Source organism: Delphinapterus leucas, chromosome 4 (genome assembly GCF_059928025.1).
Source record: "Delphinapterus leucas isolate spDelLeu-1000000601 "Yukka" chromosome 4, BTC_Dleu_Yukka2, whole genome shotgun sequence".
Lineage (NCBI taxonomy): Eukaryota > Metazoa > Chordata > Mammalia > Artiodactyla > Monodontidae > Delphinapterus > Delphinapterus leucas.
In genome coordinates, this window is record NC_143132.1 from 127,587,730 (window position 1) to 127,612,686 (window position 24,957).

General features: G+C 40.6%; 1 protein-coding gene and 1 pseudogene across 2 annotated transcripts in view; one reads left to right on the forward strand and one right to left on the reverse strand.

The window, feature by feature from the left end:
- Positions 1 to 7,544, forward strand: part of LOC149749429 (large ribosomal subunit protein eL32 pseudogene) — a 23,493-nt pseudogene extending 15,949 nt beyond the window's left edge. The window contains exon 2 of the transcript XR_016393130.1: positions 37 to 7,544. The product of XR_016393130.1 is annotated as a large ribosomal subunit protein eL32 pseudogene (transcript). The remainder of the gene's footprint in view (positions 1 to 36) is intronic.
- ATP1B3 (ATPase Na+/K+ transporting subunit beta 3) overlaps positions 5,373 to 24,957 on the reverse strand; it is a 41,662-nt gene continuing 22,077 nt past the window's right edge. The window contains exons 3-7 of the mRNA XM_022582654.3: positions 23,050 to 23,157; positions 17,343 to 17,527; positions 14,579 to 14,629; positions 8,284 to 8,370; positions 5,373 to 6,050 (exon numbers count right to left, since the gene is read on the reverse strand). Coding sequence (XP_022438362.1) covers positions 5,880 to 6,050; positions 8,284 to 8,370; positions 14,579 to 14,629; positions 17,343 to 17,527; positions 23,050 to 23,157 — 602 coding nt within the window. The 3' untranslated portion in view covers positions 5,373 to 5,879. The remainder of the gene's footprint in view (positions 6,051 to 8,283; positions 8,371 to 14,578; positions 14,630 to 17,342; positions 17,528 to 23,049; positions 23,158 to 24,957) is intronic.

Here is a 24,957-nt window from a genome sequence, read left to right on the forward strand (position 1 = left end):
AAGCCATTTAAAGTCAGTTCTAACATGTCTCCTCAGAAAGAGGCTCCCCAGACCTGCTGAGTGCTGGCTGAGGGCTGTGGACTGAAGGTGTGAGCAACGTGTGGACCAGCCTACTCTGGCCAGAGGCCATCACCTCCTGGAAGGGCAGCAAAGACAGCCACCACACACGCAGCCTACCAGAAGCAGTTTCAGCCTTGCTGTAGTTGCTGGGCTGTTAAGTTCCACGAGGGCAGGGATCTTGTTTTGACCCCCAGTGTACCCCAAGCTCCTAGTACATCGCCTGGCACACGCTGGGTGCTCAATTAAAAAAAAAATTTTTTTTTTTTAAATGAATGAGTCCATTCCTTCTCACTAAGCGATAGCAACTCTGCAGAGTTTTCTTTGTTGATGAGGTGGGCTCCCTTCATCTCCAAGCCGGTGGCCCCCAGAAGCTGACCTTCTATTCAGCTGGGAGAAAGGGTATGCTGGCGAGGACGCTGTTAAAGGTCAGGCTGGCACCATGCTGTCCTCAGGAAGCTGGAACCATGGCTGCAGGCTCTTGTCCTCCCCCCAGGGCCTCAGAAAATAAGCACAGGACATGGAAATGCCCCATCTGCAGCCAGGTCCTGCCTGCTGTGCAGGCCACGGATCACAGACGTGAGGCTCACGATCCAGAAGCCAGGGGCTCACGACACAGGGCACCCCTCCACCTCGACCTCTGTGAATACTAGTTCACAGCGGAGCAATACGTATCCTAGGCCTTTCTTCTCTCAGTTCTCATTTCCTCCCTCCTCTGCCCTGGCTCTGAATCCCAGGTGCTGCACTGACCAGGACGGTGCACGAGAGCCTCGTGGGCAAAGGTGATTCCTCAGAGTAGCAGCACACAGGAGCTCGTCAGGAAGGCAGACTCTCAGGCCCCACCCTAGACGTGGCTGCATCAGAATATGCATTTTAAACAGGATTCCTTGAATGAATCACATGCACCCGAGACTTGAGAAGTACTGGGTTGGAGCATACGATCTTCATTGAGAAAATGACCATCTTAGCTTTCTAGCTGCTGCTGAAACAAATGACCACAAATTTAGTGGCTTCAGATGATACTCATTTATTCTCTCCATGGTTGTGGTCCGCCGTCTTGGTGGGCTGGGCTGGGCTCTCCTCCGGAGGCTCAGGGAAGACTGGGCTTCCAGAATTCAGTTGCTTCTCCTGTTTCCACACGGCCCCCTTCATTATCAGAAGAGCAACTGGGCGTCTTCTCACACTTCGGACCCGACTTCTGCTTCAGGCTCCCACGATTACACTGAGCGCTCTGGATGATCCAGGATAATCTCCCCATTTTAAGGTCAACTGGTTAGTAACCTTAATTTCATCTGCGAAGTCCCTATTGCCACGGGATGCAACATAAGCACAGGTGTGACACCAGAAGGCAGAGGTCACGGGGGCCCCAATTCTGCTTGCCACAGTGATTTCATCAGCAGTAGGTCCAAACCCGGATGAATGGTCTCAGAAGGGCACCCGCAAGTGCTCTGCATGCTCGGTCATCTCTGTTGGCGTCTCTCCCTGCCACGCCTCACTTGGTTCTTCCTGCCTGACCCTTAGTTTCACTCCAGTTACCACTGCCCGCCCCCTACCCTGCCATACAGTCTCAACACATCTCAACTCCCTCCCACCCAAGAGAGCTCTTATCTGAGGGTGTACATAATTCTGCAGGAAGTCCATCCTTTCCATGCCATCTCAGCTCTTCTCAGCCACCCAGAGGGAAGATCACAAGGAACAAGGCTAATGCCAAGACAAGATGGCACCCACGCCCGCCACTTCATGTCACCCCTCACTCTCCCTCGGCTCTGGCGTTAGAGACCTGGGGCTCTGACCTGCAGAACAGAAGGGGCGCTGGACGCGTGAGTGTCAGCAGAAGGTCTCTGGGAGCTCAGCACCTGAGCCAGCAGCCCTGCACACTCTCCAATTCCAGACAGACTCATACTTGAGTGGATAGAGTGGTCCTGTCTTCAAGCAAATCCAGAACTAACGCTAGCCTGTCATTAGCTGGTTGGTCACCAGTCAAATCCAGTTTATTCTTATGAAGGCCCTTCTGAGTTATCCCAAGGCCACACAAATAATCTGGAAAGAGAGGGTTAGGAGACATTCTCTGCTTTGGTTTTCATACTTAAATATCAGCCCTTACCAGTCTTGACTCCCTAGTGAATTCTGTTCCTAAAAAGCAAGCCCATCCTCAATGGACAAATCCTGCCATCCATGACAAGGGTTAAAGGCTGTTCCATGCTCCTGAAAGCAAATCCAGAAACCATTCCCGAAAAGTTGTGAAGTGACTTATTTGAAGGACAAGTCACTGGAATGTGACGAAATTGGTTTGTTCAAAAAGCAGACACACTGATCTCTGTGTGACCTCCAGTATGAAGGAAGCCCTCCTGGGAACAGATTCTCCCTCCCTGGAGTACCAGTCAGTCGCAGGCCGGTCTCAGGGAGGCGCCGCACGAAGACCCACGGCTCAAAACACAGCTCCTTCTGTGCGGGAACCAATGGAGCTAAAAAACTCTGAAACCAATGTAGCAAGTCCTGTTGAGCCTTCTTTAAACTCCAACTTGACAAATTTATTAAAGCAAGAAAAGCCAAGGGAAATTAAAAATCCCACGTGGATGACAGTTTCAAATCCACCCATCTGTGACCCCTGCCCTCATACAAACCTGCTGCACAAGGCCACAGGCAGCCAGGAAGGACTTTCAACTCCTTTTCTACCACACCCCTCCCAGTGATAAACAACCCACCAACGCAGCAGCAACACCGTACTTACCCTGTTTCCAGTTACCAGGAAGGAAACACTCCCGAAAAACCTGCAACCTCGAAAGGAGGGGGAGCCTTTGGAAACTCACATTTATAAACATCTACTACATGTTGGCGTGGCATATATATTTTCTCATTTAATCCTCACAGCCCTGAAGGGGGGCAACACCCTCATCGTACAGTTAAAATGAGAACCGCAGCTCAGAAGGGTAAGTACCCTGGCCTGAGATTTCCAAACAATCAAATGCAAATCAGGATTTAATGCCAATTTTCCCTCCCTCTCCTTCCACAATGAATGATCGGGGATTTCACGTGAAGTTCTCTCTTCCAACAGACTCTACACAGAATCTGGGAAGTCCTCCTCACAGACTGTACCTTCAGTGATAGGCAGTCCTACTGGATTTTGTGAAGAGGACAGACCAGCCTTTCTTATCCCACTGCTGCACGTGGCGGGGAAGCTACCACTAAGAAAGGACAACGGGGCTTAAGTTATAGGACGAACTACACACATTCGAGGTAGGGAGAGTTCATCTTGTACAGAAAACCCTACTAAGACAGTATAATACAGTCTAAGGCTGAGTCTGTATGTCCAAATTGGGATTGAACTAGACTGTAATTTGTTCCCTCCCACCCATGGAAGTGATCAAAGTGAAATAAGAGTTCATTTGTATAAAAGAATTCCAAGTATAAAACAGCTTGGAGATCTACGGAAACTAACACATAATTTTCTTTGAGCTAGATATATAACATACCTGTTGAATTTTAAGTATCAGCTAAAGTCAACTGACAGTGGAATCTTCTCCATCCAGTAATCAAACTAGTGCCAGACTCAACCGCTTGAGGATGCAAAGCTGCTGGTCTTTGGTCCTTTGTCCCCTTGCTATTCAAACTGTGGTCTGTGAATAGCAGGCTAGGCATCACTTAGGAGGCTGCTGAGTGTACAGAATCTCTCCTATGGAATCAGAATCTGCCTGTTAACAAGATGCCCAGTGAAGCTCTGAGGAAAACCTGAAATGTAGCAGAAATGCAGACTCAAAGCACGTCCAGGGCTCCCTTCATTCCTAGTCACCCTTTGCATACAGACCCAGCCCCTTCCCATACTGACTGTCTCGGGGGACCTTTGGAATAACCCAGGCCCCCTCCACCTCCCTCACATCTACCTGCCATCATCTCAGAGCCTGTTCCCTCCTAGTTTTAAGATTTTCAAGAGACCGCATCTCTTCATCTCTTTATCCTCAGAGTCTGGCAACTCATTACCTGGCCCACAGCAGGCTTGGGATAAAGTTGCTAAACTCCCCTAATTTCAACACAAAAGAGAGCCAGGAAGAGTTGGGTAGGTCAACTAAGGTCACAGGCAGTCAGGGGCCAAGCCACGACCAACCTTCTGAACCAAGGAGGCACAAATGGGACTCATGTCTATGTCCCTTTTTTCTTCCTTTCCAAAACCCACTCACCCATTCTGGATATCTCAATTCTTGTCACATGTTCTGAGAACTACTTTGCTTCTGCCTAAGCTCATTAAAACAAAAATTCCACCCACACTATACTTCAAAAGATACAAAAATACAAAATTAACTGAATACTTAATTGAATGATATGGATTTCACATGAGCCAGAGTTGACAGCTGCTGAGGACCTGTTCACACTTGGCCAACTAAAGTGGTGTCCTGGTTGCAGCCCATGACACTGCTCTGCCATCACAGCATCTTTTCTCCTTGTTTTATACTCTTAAGAGACAGGGTAGGTTTGCTTTATTAACAACCCCAAGCATCATTTTCTTCAGTTGCAAAGGAGGCTTCTACAATGAAAATCTGTTATCACTAAGATCTTAGTGACAGAGCAAACCTCCCAATGGCGCTGAGTGACAACTACCCAAGCGTTCAGGCTGCTCCTGGGCCACCAAGGCCCATCTGGCCAGTCAAGGCCACCCAGAGCACTCATGTTTCCTCCAGACAGCCATTCCTGAGCCAGCTGGGTTGGGTCCCACTCGTCCTGGCTTGCACCAACACGGAGAAAACCTCAAGAATATTAGCCCTGCCTTTTTTTAAGGAGAAAAGTAAAATTTTTAAAAATGGGCTTTAAAAAAACCACAGATCATGTGGGAAGCACACCTTTCTCAATAGAGGAGAAAGTAGCTCACATTATGACAAAGAATCATACCAAACACCTCAGACTGAAGGAGGAAATATTTCATGACTCTAATCAGACAATGCTGAAATAAAACTGTTTGGTTGGAAGCTCTGAATAAGTTCCAAGTTTTTACATTTCACAATTTGTAGAGTCCACAGTCTGCTAAATAAAAGCAGTAGTAAGATTTCACAAACTATTATACAATTTAAATCTTATGAATTTAATTCCATAAAAATTTAGGTGCACATATTCTTACTGGCTAACCTAAAAATGCAGTTTTTATCTATGGTCTAAAATACTTTAATCTTAATACTTTAAAAGATTTAGTTCCAGCACTGAAAATAATCCCATCACTTTTTTTGTTTGTTTTTACATGTTTTACAACAAAAAGGTTGTGCTCCTAGTCAGAAAGATCCACAGACTAATTCAGCATGTAAAAAATAATTTTACAAAACATCCAAGACAACCTTTCAAATCCACTTTTATTTTCCTTTTTCCTGCTCACATACAGAACTTCTCCACACACTGCATTTCTTGCAGCTATAAAGTCATTTGACGTTGGTCAGGTACCATTTTATCCCCTAAAACTTTGCTGGCATCAAAATATGACAGTTAACCAGTGTTAAATCTATAAAATATTTACATAGCACAGCACATTAAGCTTTAGACACTTGGCAATTAAACCACATAAAAATTGGACAAACCCCCATCCTACATGTTCAGAATCAGCTGTTCACAGTCCCTATCTGGTGACTGTACATCGTTCAAAAGGCAGCAGAGGCAACAGGCAGTTACTTTGAAGGACACCGAACACTATGGTCTGGAAGCACATTGTGATGCTACCCCAGTGTATGATGCACCACTCCACCTTTCTCCAAGGCGGTCTCATAATTCTGGAATGGCAGGTCCAGCTGATACCAAATGAAGACAGACAACACAACGTTTACTCTGTGGAGATATCTTAACTCCTACTATGGACGCATGGTGATTTTGAATACAACGCGTCCTAAAAACTTGTCACGATCATCCTGGTTTTTTAGGTTGGGTGATCCATCAATCTTGCACTCAACTGTGACTTCGTTTATGTCATTTCTATTACCAAAGATGAGCTGGACGGCAACTAATGGCTGTAGATAGCTCCCCTGGCAAATAAAGGAAAATACATTAATTCAAATTCTGCAATAACTTTACACTTTATCAGGGGTTTGTTTATTCTGTAAAATTAAAAAAACAAGATTTTAATTTAATAATTAGATCTATTATTTTTTTAATCCTCTACCTTTTTTTCCCCCTTAGCTGGATATTCATTTATTTTCACTTTAATTTTTATTGATAAAAGTGTTTGTGACTATGAATTTTCCTCTAAGCACTGCTTTAAATGTATTCCATAGGTTGTGATTATGTTGTGCTTCATTGTTTTTTAGATATTCTATAATCTTGGTTTGAGTTTCCCCCTTTCCCCAAGAGTTGATTAGAGAGTTCCCACCTCCTCCCTCTTTTGGAAGGGCCCTTTTATTTCAATAATTTCTAGTTTTCCTGCATTGTGATCAGAAAGTATTGTTGTAATATATTTCTATTTTATGAAACTTGAGCATGCATTTTTTATGATAAAGTTTTGTGACTGTTCTGGGTGTCTGAGAAGGATATGTATTGTATCTATCTATATATTAGTATGTTTGATAAACATGCAGAAGATCTACCTCACTGATTATGTTACTTAGGTTTCTAACATCCTTACTTATGGTTGCTGTGTGACTTGGTACAAAAATATACTCAAAATTGTTTTGCCATCACTGTGGTTTCTAAATACAATTCTTCACTAAAAGGAACTAGGGGCTGATTCCAGGGCTGAGGCAGGAAAGTACAAGAAGAACCTGGAACATCTTGTGGTGCCAGAAAGTAAGGAAGTGCTATAGGAATCAAGGGAACATGTCTAAAGGACACAGGAGCCAGAGCCAGCCTGAAGGTCTCCCACCAGCCAAATCTGGGACAACATTAGCACCAAAATAAATGATTATAACATATAACCCCTGAATTAAATAAGAATCCGTAAGAATATACTGATATAAATAAATAAACAGTGGAGAAGGAAAAGCTCTTCCTTAGAGTGGAATGCCAACTAGTAAATGGAAAAAGAAAAGATGAAATTAGAAAAAGCATTTGAGAACAATTCTATTAGTAACTGATTGTGGAAAGAATTGACAAATGCTAAAGTTATAGGAGAAATAATTTTATAAATTCTCCAAGTATTCTCCCCACATGATACTTATTACAAAGAAAAAAAAAAGTATAACTTTACATTAGGGAAACCTGGCTGACACCACCTTAACAAGGTTAACATCACCATTAATGGGACTCAACACCACGTCCCTCCTGATATGCTATTCTGAAAAGGACATAACATTTCTTCTGAGGCATTCCTGCCGAAAATGTACAACCTACATTTAATCATGAAAAACATCAGATAAACTCAAACTGAGGAACATAAACCAACAAAGTAAGCCAAAAAAGGCCTGTACTCATTTCTGAAGAGCTCAAGGGCATGAAACAGACAGATGGAGGAACTGTTCCAGGTTATAGGTGACTAACAGTGTAACATCCTAGACCAGGAAAAAACTTTTTTTTTTTTTTTTTTTGCAATAAAGGACATTAGTGGAACAACTGGTGACATTTCAACAAGATCTGTAGATTATAGTACAGTATCAATGCTAATGGTTATATATGATAATGTCCTTATTTTTAGGAAATTTAATGTAAAGAGCATTTAGTGTAAAGAGGCACCATGTTTATCACTGAGTGCCAATGATGGTTCAGGGGGAAAAATTATATATATATATTTTATATACGTATATATACATACATATATGTGTATATATATATATATATGGAGACTAATAAGACAAACGGGAGATCTGTGTGAAGGGTCTATAGGAACCCTTTGTACTATTCTAGCCACTTTATGTTTAAAATCATTTCAAAATAAAAAGTTTACTAGTATACATACAAAATGCTATTTATATACACATACTTAAAGAAAAACTATGGAAGAAATTACGCTACAATAATAGTTATCTCTGGATAATGACTTCTTTACTACTTCTCTATATTCTTTAAATAAGCACACCCTAAGAAATGAAAGAGGAAACTGTATTTTGAAAATAATCATCCTTTAACTTAGCTGCTTCGGTTTTGTGTTTGTAGTTAAGATCTGGAGTCTCCATTTGCCATCACCATTTGTATTTAAAAACCAGAATAGATGATGCACACGTTACATGGGGCATACGTCTACCTAATCCAGACAACTGGCATTTTAATACAGACTACCACTTAAGAGTCTTAAGAGTCACTACCACTTAAGAACTTCTAAATACTTACATGCAGTTTTTTCCCATAATATGGAAAATATTTTAAATCTATCATTCCATTGGAAGGATAAGTTGATAGCAATGCTGTGTTTTCACCCTAAAGTTGAAAACAAAACAAACCCTTTTTAGGTCACAAAAAATAGCTTTTAAAAATGTATTTTTATTAAAGCAGTATCAATTATGGACAGTATGAAGAAACTACAATGTTGCTCCAACTGCATTCACTACAAGTGTATTTTTGAAAAGAGACTTACTCATGTTGATTTAAACCGTTTGACACAAACTATCCTGATTTCCTAATATATCTTATATACTTTTCCATGACAGTCCCTTTAACTTACAGCCAGATCTACTCATGCAATGTCTGTAAAATCTTATCTGCCTTCCAACTACCAAATGCCAGTTCTCCAGCCACTGACAGCAGGAATGCACAAGTAGGTCTGGGACCAATGAACCCTAAAATGAATAAACTATTGTGCTTCCAGACTGGAAAGCAATAGCTGCCACACCTAGAAGGTACCACTCAGGCCTGGGAGGCGGCAGGTCCAGAAGTGTCACATGATTAACCACCATGATAACTGTAACCAGAGGTGGAAACTATGATGCAGCTGACACACTGCTGGGGAAAATTTAAAGTACTCCAAGGAATACCCTTCTTAACTAATTTAAATACCACATTTCCCTTGAATAATTTTTACGGGCACATGTAAATCAGTTAGAAGTATTATATGTCTACTGCAATTATATTCCACGTATTAAAAAAGCTGATACAGGAACTTCCCTGGTGGTCCAGTGGTTAAGCCTCTGCACTTCCACTGCAGGGGGCACGGATTCCATCCCTGGTCAGGGAACTAAGATCTGGGATGCCACTAGGCACAGCCAAAAAATAAATTTAAACAAACAAACAAGCAAACAAAAAACTGATCCAACAAAAAAGAAACAGACTCTCAGATATAGAAAACAAATTAGTAGTTACCTTTGGGGAGAGGGAAGGGGAGAGGGGCAATATAGGGGTAGGGGATTAAGAGGTACAAACTACCATGTATAAGATAAATAAGCTGGGCTTCCCTGGTGGCACAGTGGTTGGGAATCCGCCTGTCAATGCAGGGGACACGGGTTTGAGCCCTGGTCCGGGAAGATCCCACATGCCGCGGAACAACTAAGTCCGTGCGCCACAACTACTGAGCCTGTGCTCTAGAGCCCGCAAGCCACAACTACTGAGCCCGCGTGCCACAACTACTGAAGCCCGCGTGCCACAACTACTGAAGCCCACGCGCCTACAGCCTGTGCTCCGCAACAAGAGAAGCTACCGCAATGAGAAACCCACTCACCGCAACAAAGAGTAGCCCCCACTCACCGCAACCAGAGAAAGCCCGCACGCAGCAACGAAGACCCAACGTAGCCAAAAACAATAAATAAATAAAATAAAATAAATTTATAAAAAAAATAAAAAAGCTACAAGGATAAACTATACAGCACAGGGAATATAGCCAATATTTTATAAAAACTATACATGAAGTATAATATTTAACAATTGTGAATCACTGTGTTGCACACGTGAAACTTATGTAATATTATAAATCAACCATACCTCAAAAAAAACCTGATATACAAGATAATGATACAAATCTAGTATTCTTCTTGAAAAATAAGCAATTTATGAAAATTCTCATGTAACACATTCTGAGTAGACCCAATATTAAAGACTGTAACTTTTACACATACTGAGTAGATGACAGACAACAATGATTAAAATCAGTGGCAACTTCACAAGGCACTAATTAAAATAAAACATTACTAAATGTTTGCATTCTAGATTTGAATAAACAAATTTCTACTTTTGAAAGCATACACGAAACACTATAGCAAAACTAAGAATCTTCTCTAAGGGAAGCGGTACTCTGCTTACTTCCCTTAACCACCACGAAGCAGCAGATGTGCATGGGGTGAGAGAAACACATGGACAAGCGACACAGGCAAGACAGCAAAGCATAAAGCGATGACAACCCACAAAAAGGGCAAGTTCTAACGATCCAGATCAACAATACGTAAAAAGAACAGGAGAGGGGCTTCCATGGTGGCACAGTGGTTAAGAATCCGCCTGCCAACGCAGGGGACATGGGTTCGAGCCCTGGTCAGGGAAGATCCCACATGTCGTGGAGCAACTAAGCCCACGTGCCACAAGTACGGCACGCCTAGAGCCTGTGCTCCGCAACAGGAGAAGCCGCCGCAATGAGAAGCCCGTGCACCGCAAGGAAGAGCAGCGCCCGCTCGAACGAAGACCCAATGCAGCCAAAAATAAATTTATAAAAAAAAAAAAAAGAACAGGCGATAACAAGGCTAAGGGAAACTGTAGAAGCCATTTTTCATTCACTATTCAAACACCACCCTACGTTTGTACTCCTTAATTTAAAAAAAGTCTAAAAAAATCTAAAAAGGAGTGGATATATGTGTATGTATAACTGATTCACTTTGCTGTACACCTGACACTAACACAACATTGTAAATCAACTATACTCCAATAAAAATGAAAAACAAATTGAAAAAAACCAGAATACATGCTCAAAAAAGTCCAAAGTAACATTTTATATAGGAGAAAAAAATAGTCACTTTAAGTACTTTTGTACATTAATTACCTTTCTTTTTTTTTTGCGGTACGCGGGCCTCTCACTGCCATGGCCTCTCCCACTGAGGAGCACAGGCTCCGGACGCACAGGCCCAGCAGCCACGGCTCACGGGCCCAGCCGCTCTGCGGCACGTGGGATCCTCCTGGAGTGGGGCACGAACCCACGTCCCCGGCATCGGCAGGCGGACTCCCAACCACTGCGCCACCAGGGAAGCCCCATTAATTACTTTTAACCTATTTTTCCTTAATAATTCATAGAAACACAGAGATGTTCCCCAAAATGTAAAAGGTTTTCTTTAATTAATTTATTTATTTATTTATTTTTGGCCGTGTTGGGTCTGTTGCTGTTCACGGGCTTTCTCTAGCTGTGGCGAGCCGGGGCTACTCTTCGTTGCGGTGCGTGGGCTTGTCATTGCAGTGGCTTCTCTTGTTGCAGAGCTCGGACAGCACTCGGGCTCAGTAGTTGCGGCACGTACGCGCGGGCTTCAGTAGCTGTGGCGCACGGGCTTAGCTGCTCCGCGGCATGTGGGATCTTCCCGGATCAGGGATTGAACCCATGTCCCCGGCGCTGGCAGGTGGATTCTTAACCACTGTGCCACCAGGGAAGTCCTGGGTTACAGTTTACTGAGCACTTCAGTGTGCATTTTCAGTCACACACCACACTCAGTTTATACTTACCTCATTTAGGCCTAAGACCCTTAAGTGTGTAGGATCAGTTATAGAGAGGGGAACTGAGGCTCAGCGTTATGGTCACATGCTCAATTAATTGTTCTACGGGTTTGTGCCTAAGCCATCATGTTGGCAGACTTTTACTTAAAATTAACATTTAGAAATTGTGAAATAATAAAATGCACATCTGAACAATGATGAGGTACTTTATGGTGAAGCTACATGTCATGGTTCTCTAAGTATACGAATGGCATCATATTGGAAACCATGAGCAACTAAGTCCAAGAGTCTATTAGCAGTCACTAAGTTCCACTGAAAACAAAATAAAGGTTTAAAACTAATGTATTTTGGTTCTACTGTAGAGTCATCACCTGTAAATAACTTGAAGAACACACACCAAATGTTCTAAGCAGTGATTAACTCTGGGTAGCATTTACCAAATATTTTCCTTCTGCATTTTTCTAAATTTTCTTAAATGAACACGATTCACTTTTGTAAGAAAATTTAAGAAAACACTAATGACATAAATATGAATATTACATCTTTTGCAGGAACCATCCTTTAAAATTAAAGGCCACCTCTAAAAGCATGTTCTGTCATCAATGCTTTAGTGTTTCCAGGACTCTTAACTTGTATGAAATCAATTAAAGGACTGCCCCAGTGGCACAGTGGATAAGACTCCGCGCTCCCGATGCAGGGCGCAGGGGTTTGATTCCTAGTCAGGGAACTAGATCCCACATGCGTGCCTCAACTGAGTTCGCATGTCACAACTAAGGAGCCCACGTGCTGCAACTAAGGGTCTGGCAAGCTGCAACTAAGGAGCCCACCTGCTGCAAGTAAGACCAGGCCCAACCAAATAAATAAATAAAAAAACAAAAACAAGACCAAAAAAATCCTTATAAATAAATAAAAGCAGATCAAAGTTAAGAATACAAGACAAAATAAAAGACAAATGTATTATATAAAAAGTAAGTCAACTAAAGAATTTACACTAAGAACACTTGATTATAGACAAATCTAATGGAAAACAGCAATATGGTGATATGCAGTAAATGTTGCCATCTGTTCACAGAGCCACACCTCGAAAATTTATGGATTCCACCTGATTACTCCTTTGTGACTAGCCTACGAGTAAAATGCAGTTTTACAAAGATTTCCTCCAATTTCGTGTTTTTTCTAAAAACAAAAATATTCCACAACTAAATAAACAAAACAAAAACCCCATCTATTATTTTGATTATTATATGTACTTTCCACACAACTCTTCAAAGCAAAAGGGACAGCAAATTGAAATCTGAGTCATTAGACCAGATGTTCCTCCAACTATTCTAGAAGTTCCCCCAACTATTCTAGAATAGTTCCCCCAACTGTTCTAGAAGCAAAAGATACATAACAGATAACAAGGAGAAAAATCCATTTATAATCCTAAGTGAAGAGTTAACACGGAGGAGTTTATACTGGCCAAAGGCTTACAGAAGTGAAACCTTAGGAAGGGAGTGGAAGGCTTTTGTCCTTCTGGCTGTGTGTGTGTGTGTGTGTGTGTGTGTTTTCCTTTCTTGATGGTGTTGGCTCCACAGACCCACTGTTCCAAGTATATCTACATTGTCTGCTCACGTGCAGAGGCAAAAGTTCCCGCACACAGGACGCTCATAAAATCAGCACTTCCACCTGGCTGAAGGCTCACAGCCAGCCTCGGGAACCTTCTACTGGAAAGAATTGCAAGCAAGGGGGATCACAGAGTTACACAATACATTTCCTAAATCTGTCTTGTAGGTGTAACGTTTTCTCCTGTTTTGAGATGACAGTAGAAGCTCACTAGATTTTTAGAAGGATTTGTATACCAAGAAAAACTCAGCTTAGATGCAGCATCTGGTTTTAAGTGAGATTCTGATTTTTTAATCCAAGTTTCCTGCTGAGCTGACTATGGCATAAGGAGATAAAGTGAGCTGCCTATGGTCACACATGCATACTTCAACCCAGATGAGAAAACCACAAACTTCCCAGCTTTTCATTCTATTCTAAATCGTGAATAAATACTCAAAATTAATCAATAAGGATATTCTAAAGCAGGAGTTCTCAGAGTGTGGGTCCCAGACCAGCAGCATCACCATCACCTGGAAACTTTAGTTAAAAATGCAAATTTTGCAGCCTCACCCCAGACCTACTGAGTCAGAAACTGCAGAACTGGGACCTAAGAAACCCTCCAAGTGATTCTGATGCATGATCAGATTTGAGAACCACCCAGCAAGAAGTTTCTGCCCAAATAAGAAATCCATTCATCGTTAAAAGGGATTACAGTTTTCTTTGGCAAACTACTTTAGAAGTGATTTCAATGTAACATTTCAAGTAAGACACTTCTGACATATTAACTGGAGCTGGAATGCTAATATTTTACACAATGATAAAATTAAATTTAGAACAGTTTCTCCTGAGAACTCTTACCCATCATTTACATATTTGTCTTAGTTGAACTTTGCAGCATGGAGAGAAAACAAAAGAAATTATGAAAGGAAAACAGCACAGTGCTCTGGAAAAAATAAAGTAGGGATGAGAGAGCAAAATAATGCCTCCTTAAGGAAAATGTACCATGTTTTTCATTAAATCTCAGATGCCACTGATGTACACCAATTTATGTACTATTAAGAAAGAAAAAATCTTATACACTATCAAGTCACTATCAGTTATAAGGCCAACCCCAATTTTGGTGTTATCAAGCTAGAAAAAAGAAAATGAATCTTAAAATCAGTGAAATATGGTATATGTAAATATAAAGGCAAAGTATGTGAAATCAAATGCACATGGAAAATAAGTCTTTTTGAATTATCATTAGCAAACAGAGAAGGGCTACCCTCAAAGGTTGGTGGAGTTTCATTCTTCTAAGAATGGCACTACAATGGACTTTAAAAATGGGACAGGGAAGAAAAAAATGACTAAATTCATTAGACTTTTAAAGTATTTTTAAGATACACTAAGGTTTTAACAGAAGTTGGGTTATTTTCTGAATACTAACCTTCAAAATACATTCTATCCTTGGTTCTCCTTGAGGCTTTAATCCAATTATCTAAGGTAAAGAAACATTGATTAACTGAAACATCACAACGGTATACAACAGAACCTCTTCCTTCATTGCTGGGGACGCAGGGGTGGGAGGGTTGAGATGAACACTAACACTGCATTAAAACCCTGTTACCTCTGCCTTTTACTTTAATTTTATTTTAGAGGATTAGAACAGACTTTTCAATATAATAATCTTACCAATTATCTATCTTATTATAGTACTGGGGCAATTTCGAAAATAAATCAGTTATCAACGAATTGACCAAAACACAGCATTGCACTTTGCTACCCTAAAACAAGAAATAAATAGAAACCTTTACATTTCGTTATTTATACGAACACATCATTAATGCAAATAAGAATGGCAAAGGCGTAATATAGTAACTGTTCTTCATGAAAATATATTAGGTCACAACCCTACCATGTTTGCATAAGGCTTCCACAGAGCCCTGTTGTATTTCACATCTATCTGTTCTACAAAACACATACACTTAATGAATCCCATTTTGAGGACTCTCACAGCACCACTCAGTTCTATGTAATGAGGCTTTCATTTATGTCGTTGGTATAACTAACTCTGTATGAGTGATAACAGATATTTATCCATATATTTTGCGAGAGGATTTTTTGGCCTTTTGAATTGTATGCATTTTAATTTATAATTTTATAATTTATATACATTTTAATGTGAATGCCTGTAAAATGTAAGTACTCCTCCCGAAAGACAGGTATTGTTGCAACCGAAATAATAATTTCAAGAGCAGTAACCATCCGTGCCCTTGCAATGATTTTGGAACAAACTATACTGGGGTTAAATGCCCTGCTACACCCTTATGCAACATGTCACTGCCGATCCCTGTGTGCCTGATGATGCCTTCCTGGCATGCCTGTGAAGTTCTGCCCTATCGGCAAGTATAATCTCACATCCTCATCATTCAGAGGACATGTTGACAAAGAAAACAAACTCAGAAGGTTGGTCCTGTGGCAGAAGGAACTGGCATTTCTTCTCTTGGCTTTATATTGGGAACAGATTTTCCATCAGTCTAGGTGTTGTGAAGATACTCCTAGGAGGCAGGGATTACAAAAGGCATCCCTGTTGGAGGGAATGGATCTACTTCATCTTACAAGCTAGATCACCTGGCTTCACATTACAGTTGGCCCTCCCTATCGGGGGGGGGGGGGTTTCCACATCTGCAGATTCAACCAGTCGCAGATGAAAAACATCTGGGGGAAAAAAATTCCAGAAAGTTCCAAAGAGCAAAATTCGAATTTGCTGTGTGCTGACAACTTTTTACACAGCACTTACACTGAATTAGGTATAAGTACTCTAGAGATGCTTCTGACTACACAGGAGGATGTGCGCAGGTTATATGCAAATACTACACCATTTTATATAAGGGACTTGAGCACCTCCAGATTTTGGTGTCCTCAGGGGTCCTAGAATCAATTCCCCACAGATACCGAGGAATAAACTATCTGGGTTTCTTGTGTGGATTGTGAAAACTCATTTCTACTTTAACAGTATGTGGTATGTATGAGCTCCCTAGCATTTCTGAGGAAAGTAGGGGTCCCCTCGAAATAGTTGTTCAGATCGCTCCCACTTCCAGGCCTACCCATCTTGCCTTCAGTTTCACCTCCACTTTGTTAACCTTAGTTCCTAAGTGTTGCTAAAACACCCCATTAAATGTTTATTGAGCACCTACTATGTGCCAGGCAATGTTTCAGAATGATTTCCGGAGTGCTATGAGATAATCAGAAACTGTCGCTGTCCATGGGGACAGGGGAAAGAGAGGCTGGAGGGAAGCCAGTCTGGCCGCTTAAGGGTCTAGCTGGCTCTCCCTACAGGGAAACTCCTTATTTAGCAGTGCCAACTTCAGAAGACTCAAGTTTTAGTTTTATTAGGGATGGTAACTTTAGTGATATGTAAACTCAAGCCCTTGAGAGGCCTGCACCTGTTTAGGAAATTGCCTTTTCTCTGTGTAAATGACCAGGAATTACCTCATTCTTCAAGGGAGACCATACAGGCCTCAACAGGTTAACTGTATCAGAACACAACTCTGCAGTACCATTTATAGAGCAGCAAGGCACAGGGTTTGGAGATCACTTCATTATGCAAGGAAAGCATCCTCCTTTTGCACAATGACTCCACGACATTGTTACTTAGATGTAGAGCACATTAGCTTCTTGGTTTGCTAATGGCTATACAATTCAGGCACTTTCTCTGGACAACATGGCAAGATGCTGCTGGGTTCATTTTAATGCAAATTTATCTCTATTTCTACTATTTAATTACATATACTATAAAGCTATGCTTTGCTACTAAGTATTCAGAAAAAGTTAAATAAGCCAAAACTTTGTAAGTTTGCCGTGGGATTTTAAATTACATTGCCACACAGGATGCAAAGATGAGCAGAGCACATTAACACAACCATGCTGTGGGCATGATCCCCAGAATACCTGATCCCTGAAGCTCTGATCTACGCTTAAGTGCATACAGCTAGTTCCAAAAGAGAAAAACTGAAGTTGCGTGACTCCCTAATTTATGACTAATCTATGAACCAATTGTTTTTTTCTGTATTAATTTTCCAAAGGTCAGTATCACTGTTAGCTTTTTACACAAGCTACCACCAAGTGAGGGAGCACTGAATAAAGAGCTGCCAGCTTCTTAACAGAAGAGATTTGGAAGAAGCAGCCGCAGCAATAAATTATGTACATACTCTGTTCATTTTCACAAGAATACAAGGGCGTCCTGTGGAGTAGCCAAACTCGGGATCATCCACACCGCTGCACGCTTCAAGTAAGACCAGAGGAAACTGACACGAAGTATATTCTGGACCCTTCTGCTCAAAAAGCGCTCCACTGCGACAATCTGTGAGATTCTTCTGTTCTTCTAAGCCATATGCTAAAAAGGAAACAGCCAAAAAGGACCTTAAACACAACCAGAAATATATCATCCTTTGGACAACATTCTTCAAAGACAAAAACAGCAATGCCATTTACTGGAAAATTTTAGGGAAAGAATGTTAAGTCTGTTCCTTTAAAGTCCGACTGCTATCTAGCGCTTTGCAGTTTATTTCATTTCAATACAAACTGGGTGACAGACAGATCTCTTTTGTCACCATCAGGTGGCACTAGCCACGGCTACAGCATTATCTGAACGCCTTCGATGCTCTTGGCCCAAAAGATACAATGGTGAGGACATAAAAACGCATTACCTCTGCCCTTATGGAGGTAATTTACAGTGTAGTGGGTAAGACGGGTGTTGAGGATAAAATCATAAATGAAGGGCCTAAAGAAAGGGGTACATGTGAGTTAATGTTAGCTTACAAAAGGGTGTTTTCAGCAGAGATGGAGGTAACGAGATAGATCCAAAGGGGATGAAGGAGTAAAATGGTTACAACTTGGAGATAGGGAAGGAAGGAGAGGGAGACAATTCAACGATTTTTCGAATGTTTGCTGTGCACTTGACACACTGTTAGACAAAAGGGGCACAACGGGGAGCCGGTCTGCTGTGGACCCTGCCCTCAATGAGCTTAGGCTACTGCAAGGCACTCACTAACAAACACGGTGCCACAATGCCTCAATAAGAACTGTTGGTGTGTGGGTATAAATGGTACCAGAAAAAGGCCAGCCTAAAATGAATTCAACCAAAAGCAGGAACCAAAATTTCAAAGTACTCACACATACTTATTTAACTTTATTTATTTATTTAAATTTATTTAAATTTGTTCATTTGCTTGCTTGCTTGCCATGCCACGAGGCTTGTGGGATCTTAGTTCCCAGGCCAGGGACTGAACCCAGGCCCCGGCAGGGAAAGTGCTGAACCACTGGACCACCAGGGAAGTCCCAAAGTAAACACATTTAAAAGGAAGTATGATCTTTCCCTTAAAAAAAAAAAAAAAAAAAAGTCAAAAATTTTGGTTTCAACTTTTACTTATCAAAAATTAGGATATCATGGGAAATATGTACCCATTAAATAGCCAAGAATGACTCAGGTATTGGGGAGGGGGGATAGGAGTAAACTTTTACAACAAAACAGTACCACTGACATTCGTCACTCCTTTTTGACTTTCGTGGCACAATCACGAATGTCATTCGGCAGAAAATATTCAAGGCCTACATCAGTTTCCTCCGAGGGCTTCTCCTGCATATACTCTGTTGGTACAGTTCATCAGGGACCATTTTTGTATGATGCCAACTTCCACTTCTACACAAAACCGCTCTAAGTCAAGGAGTTGGATGATGAATGGTCAGAATATGAAGACCCCTGCTCAGCACATGATGGGAACAGAGAAGGGTGACCGTTCCGAGAGAGAGCACAGAACCCCACATTCCTGAGGAGAGTCTAAAGTAAGATAGAAAAAGGTGTAGGTAAACGGGGGTGGGGGTGGGGGGGGGGAGACCTGAAAGATAATTTGAACAATATAAGATTTTAAATTCTAATTAGTATTCAAGGGGGAAAAAAAAAAACAAAAACCCAGAGCAGATAATGTATCTTTTAACAAGAGACTGCATCTTTTAAACACCAGAAAGGCATTCCTAAGAGCAACAATGACAATTCAAAGTTTAAAAAAAGGGAAGGGGGAGGGCGTGCTGAACACTGAAGATCTAAAAGTAAATCCCCAGTATAATAAAGCAAAAGTAGAAAATGAGAGACAAACAAGAGATCCAAAACCCAACAACTAACAGAATAGCTCTAGAAAGAGAACCAGAAAACTGAGGCGAGGAAATTTTCAAGTAATAATAGTTTCCTCAACTGGAGAATCTAACTCTTCATCCCGAAAGACCCCATCAAGTTTCCAACAAAGTGATATTTTAGAGACTGACACCAACACTTGGAAATTTTAGAACCCTAAGGAAATACATTTAAAAACAAAAACAAAAAACCAACACTGTTGAGCAGAAAAAGGCAAATACAAAGGAACTAAAATTCTGTACACAGCTAAACTAGAATAAAAGCAGAATTAAGTCATTTTCAGAAATGAAAGGATTAAAAACCTACATTCCATGTATCTTAAAAACATTTTTTTAATTTAAATACAAATTGAGATATAATTCACATATAACATTATATGTTTCAGGTGTACAACACAACAAATGCTTGAATATTTGTACACATTGTGAAATGATCACCACGATAAGTCTAGTTAACATCTTGTCGCTATGTATAGTTACAAATTTTTTTCTTGTGATGAGGACTTTTAAGATCTACTCTCTTAGGAACTTCCCAATACGCGATACAGTAGTGTTAACTATCGTCACCATGCTGTACATTACATCCCCAGGGCTTATGTATTTCTAACTGGAAGTGTGTACCTTTTGACCTTCCTTCACAACTTCAGCCCTGCCCCCTGCTGCCTCTGGCAACAACCAATCTATCTGTTCTCTGCATCTATGAGCTTGGTTTTCTTATTTGTTTCTTAGATTCCACATATAAGTGAGATCATTTGGTATTTGTCTGTTTATTTCACTCAGCATCATGCCCTTAAGGTCCATCCATGTTGCTGCAAATAGTAAGATCTCATTCTTTTTAGTACAGTGGTATATATACAATGGAAGAGTATTCATGTATCTTTTCTTACAAAGTCATTTGAGAATATACTCCATCAAAACTAGGGAATAAATAAAGAAAAAGAAGGCAGGAGCCAAGAAACAGTGAATACAATCCGAAAGGGATCAAACGAACTCCCCAAATGACAGCTGGGTGGTCGAAGCCCTAAACAGAAACCAGTACAGACTGCAGCAGAGGGGAAGGACTCTAGGGAGGAGTTCTCCAGAAAAAAGGGACATAAGAGAACTCTCAAACGATGGTATACAAATAAGGGAGTTAGACGAGAGTCTCTACAGATGGTAGAATATGACGTAAAGACAAGCATAAGAAGGCAACCAATAATGAAAATAAAATAGTAATTCAATTACTTTTGAATTGAGATTAGGTGAAGGTGTGAGGCATGTGAGCTAAATCCTCATTTAACATGGCAGGAAGTAAAGACAATGTATAAAAGTGATAAATCAAGAGCCAGCAGATTGCATTTAAAGATACAGAAGAAAAAGTTCAAAAGTATGAAGTTATTTCCTGTTGAAAATGTATCCAGAATCAGACGATTTCTCACAGCCTCACTGCTCCTGACCTTGCCACTATCTCCACTCATCTAGGTGACTGCAATGGCCTCCTAACCAGCTTCCCTGCTTCCCCTCTAGAGTCTAGTCTCAAAAAACAGCCTGAGTGATCCTTTAAAAATCTGAGTGAGATGATGTTATTCTCTGCTTAAGAACCTCCATCTTGGTCACTGTGAAAGTCAAAGAACTGAACAACAGCCTCTAAGGCCTACACAATCCGGTCCTCCTTTAACTCCCTGACCTCAATCTCCTACTACTCTCTCCTCACTTACTCCATCCAGCCCCTCTGACTTCCTTGATGAGCGCTGAACACATTGGACATTGTGAGCCTCAGGGCCTTTGCACCTACTGCTGAGTAGTTCCATGGCTACTTCCCTCATCCTTAGATCTTTCCTCAAACATTCCCTTTCAATGAGGCCTTCCCAGACCACTCTGCTTAAAATTGCAGCCCTCTCAACTCTCCCTATTTCCCTTCTCTGCCTTATTTTCCTTCACAGCACTTATTACCTTCTAACACACCGCTAGATTATAAAAACTCCACGAACACAGAAACTTTGTTTGTTCATTGATGGAAATTAGAAGAGTGCTTGACACAAAAAAGACCCTCAAAAAGAAGTGTTTGTTGAATAAAAGAACAGGACTGCAGCTAGAACAGAGTACGGCAGGGAATTACTGTTCTACGTATAAGCCTTTCTTTACTATTTGGTTTTCAAACCATGGATTATACTCTCACAAAAACATCTCCATTTAAATAATAAATATACATTTAACTTCCAAGGGAAAGAGATTTAGGACGGTAGGTAGTAGAAGACCAGGATCAAAAGGTTTTTGATTTAAGATAGGAGGGAGGTTGAGGATTTCTACATGTTGACAAGAAAGGATCCAACAGAGAGGCTAAACATATATGAGAAGGATCAGTAATTAGCATAATGCTCGAGGCAGTGAGAGGGGATGAGATGCAAAACATGACCCGGACAGGTGGACTTAGATAAGAGGAAGGGCAGCTCCCCTTGTCAGAGCAGGAGGAAAACCACAGACAAAAAGGCTGCAACTGAAGGCTGGTTTTACTGGTAACAAGGAAACTGGGGGAGTTTCCACCTGAGTATTTCTAGTTTCTCTTGAAGTAGGAAACCAGGTTATATGAAGAAAGTGAGTTATAGGGGAAAAGGTAAGGAGCTAGAGTTTTGAGTAGAGGCTGGAAATAATCCCTTCAGAGAATTACCCAGGGAAATTCAGCAGGATTGCCAGGCAGTAGATCCGATCCATTTGAGGTAGATGATCAAGTATTCACAGTGCTAATTAGTCTTCAGAGGGCAGGCTCAAAGGAAGAGCTCCATCCAGGAATTACAGGGCTTCATCTAGGGGCATTACACGGCTTCATCTACTTGCAAGTTTTATGACAAACGGACTAAGAGGCGAGGGATTTTAGAGTACTGGCTTAAGTAAAAATGAAATAAAAAACTATGGAATTGACAAGCTTGACCAGAAGGGCAGCTGAGCTCCCGGGGAGCGGCTGGGATAAAATAAAAAGGTCAGTGAACTGGAAGTCCCAGTGAGGGAGACAAAGAGCGAGGGCAAGTTAAGCAAACGAGAAGGTTGTATAGGGAGCCCCATCAGCGACCGTGGCAATGGAGTCCTGCACATTCTAAGAAGCAACTGCAGGAGACTGTGGCTGAGGAAGAGCTGCGGCAGCCATGAACCAAGAGGCCATGGCGCTTGATGGCTATTCGGGTGAATGTTAATACCATGGAGCCAGGGCAGACAAAACGGAAGAGAAAACTGGGCCAGGACGGCTATTAGAAAGCACTGCAAACCAGTAGCTCTGAAAAACTCACAACCGATACACAAACTTTTTTTTTCTTTTAATGAGGAACACCATTCCTCGTCCCCACACCGCAAGCACTACACTGGACCCGAAGATCCAAATCCTTAGAGGCATCATTTTATAATATAGTTTTGCTCCATTAGTCACATGCTATTTGTTTTGATGCAGATATAAATGTTATGCTTCAATGAACTTACTCATGTACTTATTAAAGGGTAGATAAAAAAAAAAATCAAATAAACTGCCCATTAGGGTTAGGCCCCTGTGCTTTCCGTAAGTCAGAATACGGACTAATCATAAATTCATCATGAATAATCGTAAATTCTACTTGCCAAGTCCTCTCAATTGACGGTGTTTAACAGAAAGAAAGAAAAAGGCAAGACAAACTCTAAGAATAATGTTTCTAAAAGTAATCATAATTTGGTACTAGTTTCTGTAATAACTAAAATCTTTAACTTACTCTAAAAAAACATACTTACGCTTTAGAAATTTCTTAAGGTCATTGATGTACCCTCTATAGGATTCTGGATTAGACACGCTGAATGAAAAATCCAATGCCGTCACCGGTTTTGGAAAAACCATAAGCCCTATAGAGATAAAAGAAAAGGGGGGAAATTAATTATAGCAATTCCCTTCTCTCCCTCCTTCTCCTTACTCTTATCTCTAAAAAGGAAGATCTCAGTAAATTTTGTGGAAATTGTTTTCACAGGTAGGTTGAAATTATCAAGAACCTCCCACTTCTATCTGACTACGAAGAGACATCTAAAATGAAAAAATTCCACATCTTCACAATCACCTCGGACACTACCAATTAGAAACCTCCTCTAAATCTTAGTTAGAATTGCTCTGTTCCTTAATTTAAAAGATGCAAGTTCTACTTTGTACTTTCTACATTCATTTTCTATTAAATATTTTTAGGTTTTGCCCATTTGCCATTAATATACAGAGAAAATTTTAGCAAATCAAGATCTAAGCACTTTTGTCATTCAAATTACAACTGTATGAAAACATTCGTAAAGAAAGCTTACCTTATTCAGTGAAAGAGGGCTATACCATTTTAACTCTACAGTTAAATATTCTTCCTTCAATAATAAACACTGCTCGATAACTAAAATGTGGTTTTCTCATACTGAATTGACGCATAACCACCAACAATTTCACATTAGCAATCAACACCCATGTATATAGAATATGTTTGCATGAGTTTATTAACAGAAAATGTAAGCCTATTTATATCTAACCATCAGGTTTCCAACTTTAAGCTCTCCTTGATTTAAAAGCATTAGATCAAGTGTGTCTGTACATGTATAACTGAGTCACTGTGCTGTACAGCAGAGACTGGCACAGCATGGTAAATCAGCTCTACTTCATAAAAAAAATCTGTTTAATTTAAAAGCATTAGATCTACATTCAGCCTTGCACAAAGGCTTAAACAAAAAAATCCTAAAATTCTCACTAGTTTCTAAACATTCCCCATATATCAAAGTTATTATAGATAAGCCTTGCATTGAATCTGAAAATAAATAACAAGGTTGTTTTAGTTTTCATTAAAATTGCTTTTGCTGCTCTCTATGTACTGCAACTACTGAAGCCCACGTGCTGCAACTACTGAGCCTGCACGCCTACAGCCTGTGCTCCGCAACGAGAAGCCATCATGATGAGAAGCCTGCGCACCGCAACGAAGAGCAGCCCCTGCTCGCCGCAACTAGAGAAAGCCTGTGCACAGCAATGAAGACCCAATGCAGCCAAAAAAAAAAAAATTGCTGCTCATAGACATCTAATTCGTTTTAGATCAAACCCAGTTTCTTTCAAATCCTAAATACTTGCCTTTGTTGATCTGCATGGTTCTTGAGTTAAACTGCAATAGATCCGATGCTACTCAACTATGATGAAACACTCAATGTTCCCAAATGGCAGAGCAAATCTTATTCCATATACAGCACAAAAGAGCCCCAATTAGATTCCCCATTCACCTACTATCTCAACATACCAGATCACTTGGATTTGGAGGATCTCATATGCCTATTTTTCCTTACCCCTCCACCTACTACAAAATCAATAGTAACTTTCTGACTCTTTAATAAAAATGTTCAATGTAGAAATAAAACCTGACCATCCAGTATATGAAGTGACCATCTGTGTATGTCTGAAATTGTATGTTTTCATTTTTAAGGTTTTACAGAAGGAACAAGACATACTATACTGTAAGTGAAAAAGTAACAGAATCAAGGCAGTTTATATATAACTGTATAAAAACACCCAACTTTAAGAAAAACCCAACTTTTAATAAAACATCCAGTTTGAAAGAAATTTTAAAGAAAAATATGAAAATATCTATGCTTTATAAAAAAAAAAAAGATTACATTCCTTTAACATGACTTATTTCT